This window comes from Scaptodrosophila lebanonensis, unplaced genomic scaffold (genome assembly GCF_003285725.1).
Source record: "Scaptodrosophila lebanonensis strain 11010-0011.00,11010-0021.00 unplaced genomic scaffold, SlebRS2 tig00000024-arrow-pilon, whole genome shotgun sequence".
NCBI lineage: Eukaryota > Metazoa > Arthropoda > Insecta > Diptera > Drosophilidae > Scaptodrosophila > Scaptodrosophila lebanonensis.
Genome location: NW_022060538.1, coordinates 22,790,117 through 22,799,377, shown reverse-complemented (window position 1 = coordinate 22,799,377; position 9,261 = coordinate 22,790,117). Strand labels below are relative to the sequence as shown.

The window sequence follows — 9,261 nt, the reverse complement described above, 5'->3', positions numbered from 1 at the left end:
AAGCAAAGAGCCCGAAATATCAAACCAAACCCAAACCCAAACAAAACGAAACGAAACGGCTACAGATTGTGGTGTGACCAATACCCAGTGCGAATTGCAAGTGAAGTAGTGCCCAGTGAAGAAAGTTGTGTAAAAAGCAGTGAGCGCAAAATTGACCAACGGAAATCAAACAAACGAAACAAATAAACGGCGGAGATCAAGAGACACTGACGCAGCAAACAAGGCAGCCAACTAGGCGACCGGTGTCAAGACGACGTCATTATCACGATAATCGTCATCGTTGCTCACTCGGTAAAAGTGAAGCTGAATTGACGCGAGTGTAACCGACTACGGCTTGAACTTAATTAGCCTTGTCGCTAATTGAAAACAACCCACACACCAATACGCACATTCGCACACACACACACACACACACACACGCAATGAAGGTAAGTGCAGTCCCCCCGCTGCCTTGGAAGCTGCGGAGAAAGTAGTTGTCGTAGTTGTAGTCGAGGAGTGCCAATAACCAATTGACCAAATATGTGTGTTGTTGTTGTTTGTTGTGTTGCTATATCTGTTGCTGGCCAAATCAGCGCATGCATACAGTCCCCTACCTTACCATACCTTACCTTACCAATTTCATCTAACGATATTTATGCAACGTCTTGGCCAAACAAGTTCAAGTGCAGCGCATTCTCCGCGCTGCTAAGGAAAATGCGAAACTGGTTTCGCTTCGTCGCTTTTATTAGCTAAACAAACGAAAACGCAAGCGAAAGATGCCCCATGTGTTTCGAATGTGTATCTGTATCTGTGTGTGTATGAGTGTGTGTGTGTGTGTGTGAATGTGATCATTAGCTTGTTATATAAGCCGCCATAACCCAAAAATCCCAATAGATGCGCCAATGCACTTGGCTCTGTGCTCATTTGTGCATGACTAGCCAGCATTCGATGGCTTGCTTAGACTCTTTAAATCTCCGCTCATTCATATGTATTTATACTAGATAGTATATAGTCATGGGTTCATTCGTGCACGTCTTATGTCATATCTACTATAAAGTATGTTGGGGCCAATGAAAAGAAACGCGGCCCAGTCGCCTGAGTGTGAAGGTAAAATGTCATACATAATTATTATGTCAGACAGCGCTGTTTAGTTTCATTGTTGATGTTATTTCTGTTGTTGCTTTCGAAAACATAAAGAAATTTGTACGCAAAGCAAACTTGTGAATAAACGTGCCAAAAAGAAGACAGCAAGACACACGTTAAAGAAAACAGTAAACAGAAAGGCACTAAAATACTTGCAACTGAACCTACCGCAATTACTTCAACTTCAACATAAACTCGTTACAGAAAATTGAGCACCACACAAATGTTGATATGCAAACTACAAAAAATCACAGCAGTAACCACAACAGCAATCTCACTCCATTGAATAAGAAGAAGATGACAAAGAAGCGCCGGTCTCTGGCCATCACACACAACACTTTCACTCTCTGCAGACACATTTGCTCATAAGCGTAGATCATTGCTGGCAACGACAGCTCTTGGTTGCTTCTGTAAATATTTAACACAAATATGAATAAGTTAGCATCATTCGAAGAAAAGGCTGCTTTTTAGCGAATTTCTTTCGTTGAAGTGCATCCCTTTCACAGTGAAAAGGCCTACTGACTTTATTTAAAGGCGGAAATATATATGTTATATGTTTTCAAAAAGTTGAAGCAGTTGTTTTTGTTTCCCTTTTAAGATAAATCCCTTAATTTATGCACACTTCTACTCTCTAGCCACAAACAATGTAACAAACAGTACGTACGTCAAGCGAGTGTTAAGTCAAATCATAGATTATGTGTCCAAATCGATAAGTCCTTTGACTATTTAAAATGTTTTTGATTTGTTTGCTGAAATTAAATGCCTCTAAGTAGTGAGTCCGACACGATTTTTGTTTAAATCATTTTTTAAGAATACAATATGGTATAGGCGCATACCCATTACCATTAAAACAGGTCTAAAGTTCGTCGCCATTATTTATTACACAACTACAAAATGTACTTCCTTAATATATTCTCTACAAATCATAAATATTTTGCCTGCTACCAAAAAACTGCAACTAATTTAAAGTCAAGCCTTGATTAAAAATCCAAACACGTCGCAATTTCGTTATGGGTAGGATTACATAATGCAGATTTACAAGTATGCAGCCAATGTTTGGTGGCTGGGGACCAAGCCGCATTGAAAAGAAGTTGGCTTTTAATTGGTGCATTTGTATGCAAATTGCAATGGCAATTAGCTGCATGGTCACTCAACCAGCCAAACATACTCAATCAAACACTAAAGCAATCAAATACATAGTTAAGAAACGGAACCCTGTGCATTACGTATTTGGGGTGACTAAATGACCGAAACGCCTTTGACGTGAAAATGTGGCATTGCAAATCGAAATTTAAGCAACCAAATGTACGCGCTCATATGCAAGAAAATTTCCCTCTGCCAATTGCACAATTTGGTGTATCGTTCAAAGATGCCTAGACTGGCAGTAAGCCATTCAGATATAATAATGATTTGATATTTAGAAGAGCGCTCAACGCGGCTTGACTTACTTTGCAATTATTTTTTATGCGAATTTATTTATTATTTTCTAGACTTTATGCAAATTGATGCACTCCCAATCTATCAATTCATTTCAACAATTTGGCATGACTGGCAACTGAATATTACATGATGTAGTTATAAGATATACTTGTAATGTACTATACATTTCTAAGACCGGCACTGAGAAAAATGTCTATAAAATCATTAAGATTATTGGAGCCATCCAAACAGCTTTAAATATTCATTCATTCGTTCATAATAATTGGCTTTTTAAGAGTTTTATTGCTTCAAAATAAAAATAGTTGAATAAAATGTGGAAAATCAGCTAGACAATAAATGCTATCTGCATAAAATATTCCTTTTAAAATATGAACAAAATGTGTCCTGCCTTCATTCGTTTGCTCGTCAGCATTCCATTCAAATGCAATATTAATATTAACTGATAGTAAATTGTTGCTTTCTTTAGATAAAGGAATCGATTTCCGCAATTGTAAAAGTAACTGCAATAACAACAAAACACAAAACCAAACTGTACAACTTAAGTTAAAATCGTATTAAATTGAATTCAATTGGATTCGAAACTAGCTCCTGAATCCCAATAATACTGCTGCTTTGTCTTTCCATTTATTATTGTGATATTGTAATAAACACACTTATAATATGCCTTTGACATACAGGCATAGTTAATTCACTTTATTTGCTTTCATCTGAAAATGCTTGTCCTTCGTCCATTGTAATGGTGTAGCTCCTGGAAAGATGCTTGCATAACCCAACGGCATTACAAATAGAGCCATAACGTTGGAGTCTTATTTTGCGTTCGTTTATCAATTAGCAGCATCATGGGTAAATGGTGCGTGAAATTGATGCGAACGCTCTACTACCAACTGCTAGACAGACAGCAAGGTAGTCAGTGGAGCAGACCGTATGTCGGGGCAGCAAATTCGCTGAGTTGTGACCGCAGTGCTGAAATTAAGTATACGACACATGTGACAGCATACTGGGAAATATTTTCGGTTAGCAAAATTAAATGGCAAATTACGATTGCATGCAGTGTGCAGCGCGAGTGTGTGTCTCTCTGTATGCCTGTCTGTGTGTATGTGTGAGTGTGTGTGTGTGACAAATGAATGCTTATGCACAGGTGGAGCAACGCAATGTGTTGCAACTCGACGCGCATGCCTGCAAACTGTTGGCCGGGCTGCATTTTGGCGATTGAATCAAATGAAAAACCAAAGTGGTTTTCCCTGTTGTCGCACTAAATCAAATTAAACAACTGGGCTCCGACATCTGCGTATTTGATAAACTGATAGACCCGGTCGTTATGTAAATTTTGCGTTCGTTCCTTTGCAGGTGGCCTGTTTCTGTCTCATGCTGCTGGCAGCATTACCTTTGCTGTGCCATGCCTATCCCGCAGCCGCAATCGCTTCCGATAAGTCACTCTCGTTAGAGGATACCGATGTGGACAGCGAACACAGCGAAAGCGTCAAAGACTCACAGATATCGAAGCGCTCCGGCAGCTTCGATTACGTGGCACATCTGAAGTCCGGTCTCCTGTCAAGCATAGGTCATGCCTCGGCATCGATTGCGTCAGGAAGCTCGGGCGGCAGTAGCGGCGGCGGCGATTCCTACAAGGAGGTGGTCGTACATGTAAGTTGGCCGGCCAAAGGGTGCTCTAACTATTCATTTGATTGATGCATACGCTTGCAGGGAAACTCAGTCGACTATGATCCGTGGTCGTTCAAGAAGTCCGTGCTGAACACCATCTTCCAGGCGGTCAAGGCCATCACTGGCGGGGTCACAGCGCTCAAAGGTCAACTGATCAAGGGCAGCGGTTATGCGCTAAGTGCCGGTGGCAACTTGGTGGCCGCCTCTGGCGACAAGGTCACGGATGTGGGCAAGGCCATCATCAACTCGGCGCACATCAACTCGCACACTTATGCCACAAGCCACTCCAGCGGCGGTGGCGGCTTTGTGCATCCCTTTGCCAAACTGAGCTCGTTATCGGGCGCCTCTTCAGGCGGCAGCAGTGGCGGCACCAGCCACAAACATTCCTCCTCCGCCCCCGGACCAGTGCTGCATACAGAGAGTGAGTATACGTTTGCCGATCGACTTGTGCGCGGCATGAATTTTCTCGTCTTTTGACGCGGCATGCTAATTTCGCCCTGCCCTAGTGAATTGAGCCATGCAATATGTACACTTGTAAAAACAAATACCATTATGTAATCCGATGAAACAAGCCCCTGAAATGTATCATAATTAAATTGTTTAATAACTAACCTCAACCGAGTGCCATGGACCGCTCGAGCGTAACGCGCAGCTAACCACGTGCACAGTGCACTGTGGACAGGAAAATAGAATTTATTCAATTTAGCATACGAGTATAGTGTTTGTACAAAGAAACCCTTAATTACATTACTGGCCCAGTTATGTACAACAAATGGACAAACGTTTAAAAAGTTCATATCGGTACACATTTTTCTTGCCCTAAAATTAAAAAGCACAAGCTTCTAGCATAATTAAGAATATAATAAATCTGGTGACTGAAAAAGTAACAATCAGAAACAATTTGTCTCCAGCACTCCCAATTGCAAAAGAAACTTAACCTAAGATCAACATGAAGTTAAAATGAGCAATCGCTATATCATAAATGTGTTACATGATTCCTAATCGACTGTTATTCTTTACATACACGTATTATATCTTCACTTTCTAATAAATCTCATACTAAATCTAAATCTCAAACCCACTTGACCAGCTACTTTGAAACCCCTAATCATCATTAAAAATTTCCACAAGATATACTCATTCCATCCCACTGTGGGACAGCTACAAGTTCCGAACCAAAACGGAAGACTTCAATCATGCACAAAACAGCACTCAAGCCGTCGGACACTCGGACAGGCACTATCATGCATTTATTTGAAATATCAGGCATTCAACCACATACTATTTACTATAAACCAGACCACATCACAGACCATGTTACTACCACTAGCCAGCCACAGCTGCAAACGTGCATTGACCTGGTCGCCAGTGACTGTAGTGTTGGCGACGACGACAACGATGACGACGACGACTTTCGTTTTCTTGGACAACCCGTTTAAGCGTTAATGCCACGCGCCGGTACCCAGTCAGATTTTTCAGCCTCTTTAGGCAACACACCGCACTAGACGGCGGCCGTTTGAGATCTGTTTGCTCATTGGTGACTCTCTTTGCTCCTTCTTGCAGCCATAACCACATACGAGATACCCACGGGCCACTCCAACTATGGTCCGCCATCGAAACCACCGACCTACAGCAGCGCGACGCATCAGTATCTCCCGCCCCCGGGGGCTAGCTATGCCAGCGGTGGTGGCGGTGCGCCATTCAGCGTTGGACATGCGGCTTTTGAGGCGCCGCCGAGCAATTATTTGCCATCCGCATATGGACAAGATGGTGCGTAGTCTAAGCAAGCGGCACAAAAATCTCTCACATTGTGCGCTTGTGGTTGTGGGCGTGGCTCTGTAAATACCCTGTAAATATACATATTTTCAGACGCTTGATCGTAAATGTTTTAACACCTTTTTAACAACACAACACCATCAACTGCATGAACACAGCAGCAGGCATAACAACAATGGCATGCTGCAGTCATTCAATTTCATTAGCACGCCTCCCCCTCTCTCGCCCTCTCCCTTTAGCCACCTACCTTCAACACTTCCGTGCATATTTTTCAATGTCCAATGTACAAAAGTGAAAGCATCAGCTGTTCACAGTATGGGAAAAAACATAACTGAAGCCGCGGGTACTTTGTAAATATAAATTTTGACAGATAGCTATTCCGGCACGTATCCATACACCGCTCTGTGGCACTCGGCTCCTTTATATCTCCCAATATTCAAGTATTAACCAGCACTGAACTGGCTATCAGATTTTCAGATACTCAACCCAGATTATCGCCGTTTCTGTTTCTATATCGTGCTATTCAGCTATTCATACTCATTCAGCATTTTTAATTGTTATCGGTGCTTTCGATTTCTGTGGCACGCGTTTTATTGCTCAATTTTGTAGCATTGCGCAACTTTTCAACTGCCACTGAACTGCGACGCCGTGGCTTTCGAAGCTGTTGAGGTGGAAGCAGTGCCAAAATTGAGGTTAATTGTTTTTGGGTGTACATACATATGTCCATACACACAACATACACAAATATGAATAATTATTTTCTGCATCATGTCGCCATTGCTTAAAATGTTTCAGCACTTAACATACCTACTTTAAGTACCAATTAATGGCATTCGAAACCCAAATTTATAGAGCAATTAAGTCATACTCGTAAAATATCAAATTGTGAATACTTGTTCATAATCATAATTAATATAACTATTGATGTACATACCTACATGCCATAATTAATATAACTACTGATGTACATACCTACATACCATAGTATTTAACATACTGCTAAGTCGATCTAAGAGATAATGAGCTGGATGTGAAACTAATGAGTAAGCGTATTTTGACCTACCTACTCTAAAAAGGACCAACTGAAGGAACTGCAATCTTCTTGTCTTCGAATGTCCCCCTACCAGTTTATTACATAACTTTATATTATAAATTCACATCAAAAGGTCTGTGTAGGGGTCCCCCTAGTATTTGTATAAAATTTATCCATGAGGACTGAAAAGTGTTTAATTTTTACTAACATATCAACAATTTTGAAAAAGTCTAACACATGAAAAGACGCATTTCACCTCATCATTCGAATATTGATCAGTGATCTCTTATAGGGTACTGCTAACAGATCTTAGGTAAGGTTATTTATTGATTAAGATCTAATTTTTTCAAAACAATAACTCACGGCTCTACTATATACATATATCGGGTAATGTGTTCACTGATTAATGATCGAAATGCTCTGGGTGCGCACAGAGTGTTTATATTTGTTATCTACTTAACAAGTTACTCTTTTACTAAAGTCTCATACATGCCTTGTAACGTTTCAAACTGGAATATTATAAATATAGTTTATGCCCTATGTTAATAGCATCATCCTTTTGTTAGCCAAATATAAATAGATATCTAAAAATGTCAACAACTGTACCACATAAAAGCTAAAATTGAGATCATCTTGAAGCCACACACAAGCCACTCGCAGCGATCGCATCATTTGTAAATATAAATACATATATACATTCCATCATCCGAAACTACGCATACATACACGATCTTGAAAATCATGAATACTCGTACATACCCACAAAGTCACACTCACGGCCCCACATAATGAAAACTTCAATTCAAAATGGTAAATCTAATGATATTTCACTCATTGCATACCACAACAACAACAACAACTACAACAAACACCAACAACACACAAACACAACCGCACCACAACAACAACATCCCCATGCGTAGGCACCGTCAGCGGCAACGACTTCAACATCTATGGCCATCACAAGAAACTCAACGACGAGGAAGCCCGCAAGGCCGCGCTTCAGCTCCAGGAGATCCTAAGCATGTTGCCGGACGGCAAAACCGAGTACACCGCGTCGAAGACAGTAGCGTTGAACACAAACACCTTGCCGACGGGTACTGGCACTGTCGCCACCGGTCCAGAGCAGGCAGATCTCTATAATAGCTATGGCGTGCCGTTACCCAACAATCTGGGCACACTGGAGTCGCTCTCTCACACCGAATCCATCACTGCTGCCTACTCCCCACACTCTCCAGCGACGCAAGGAGCCGCCGATATCTACCATCAAATGGCAAAGCGCCCAACAACTCAGACGGCCGAGGAAGTCTATATACAGAAGCACCCCAACGAGGGCTACGATTACACACCAACGGCGCCTGTGCCTACCAATGACTATAAATACGAGAACTACCATGCGTCAAAGAGCAATGCGCTCAAAGATCTGACGCCGATAATCGCCGCACTGGAGGTGGCCAAACGTAATGGCGGAAGCGGCAGCAGCAGCTCAGTGAATTATGCCATAGAGAAACAGGTGCACAAGGTGTCACCCTTCCAATTCCTGCCTCCGGTGGTGCAAAAGTCCAAGTACGTGTATAGTGCTCCGCCGCCACCTAACCACCCTGCCTACAGTGGGGGCTACAAGGTTCGCCGCCATGTGCAGGGTAGGCGGCCGGCAAAAATGTTTCGACCACAGGACTATGAAATACATGACCCGCTAATGTTTAATCGCCTGCTGGATGTTTAGTCTGCACGAATATCGGACGTCGGCCCAGGGCGGGTCAGGTGAAGTGCTATTCCCGCGCGGCGACGTCTCTCAACTAGTTTTAGCCCTCTAAGTCATATACAGCATTTACTCATAGTGTGTTGAAACTTAACCTAAATTAATTAATTTATGTTATCCATATACTATATACACTTATATATGTACTTATCTAGCGGTCGTTATTTATTAAACTCTATGCACATCTAGGCTATACTCGACGCATGTTGTTCTCTCCCATGCACAAAAACGAGCTTGAAACCAAAGTATGAGAAGCATTTCAAAATGAGCACCCAGTATCTTCCACTGCTTGCACTGCTTACACTTTAATTTTCCACTGCACACTTACTCTTTTCCCCAACAGTTGTGAGTACTACGTGTTGGCTAACTTTTTAACCGGCAACTGTTAGGTAATCCTTAACTCTCCTAACCTACCACTCTCTTTGCAGTCTATCTGCAGTGATCGCAAGGACGATGTAGCCGCCAG

The 9,261-nt window shown here is 41.9% G+C and overlaps 1 protein-coding gene across 1 annotated transcript; it reads left to right on the top strand.

The window, feature by feature from the left end:
- Window positions 1-422: 422 nt before the first annotated feature.
- LOC115621032 lies at window positions 423-8,759 on the top strand. Its single transcript, XM_030514551.1, is given in 5 exon segments — window positions 423-428; window positions 3,910-4,206; window positions 4,267-4,645; window positions 5,788-6,007; window positions 7,967-8,759. Coding segments are annotated over 5 exon segments (1,695 nt in total).
- Window positions 8,760-9,261: the final 502 nt, after the last annotated feature.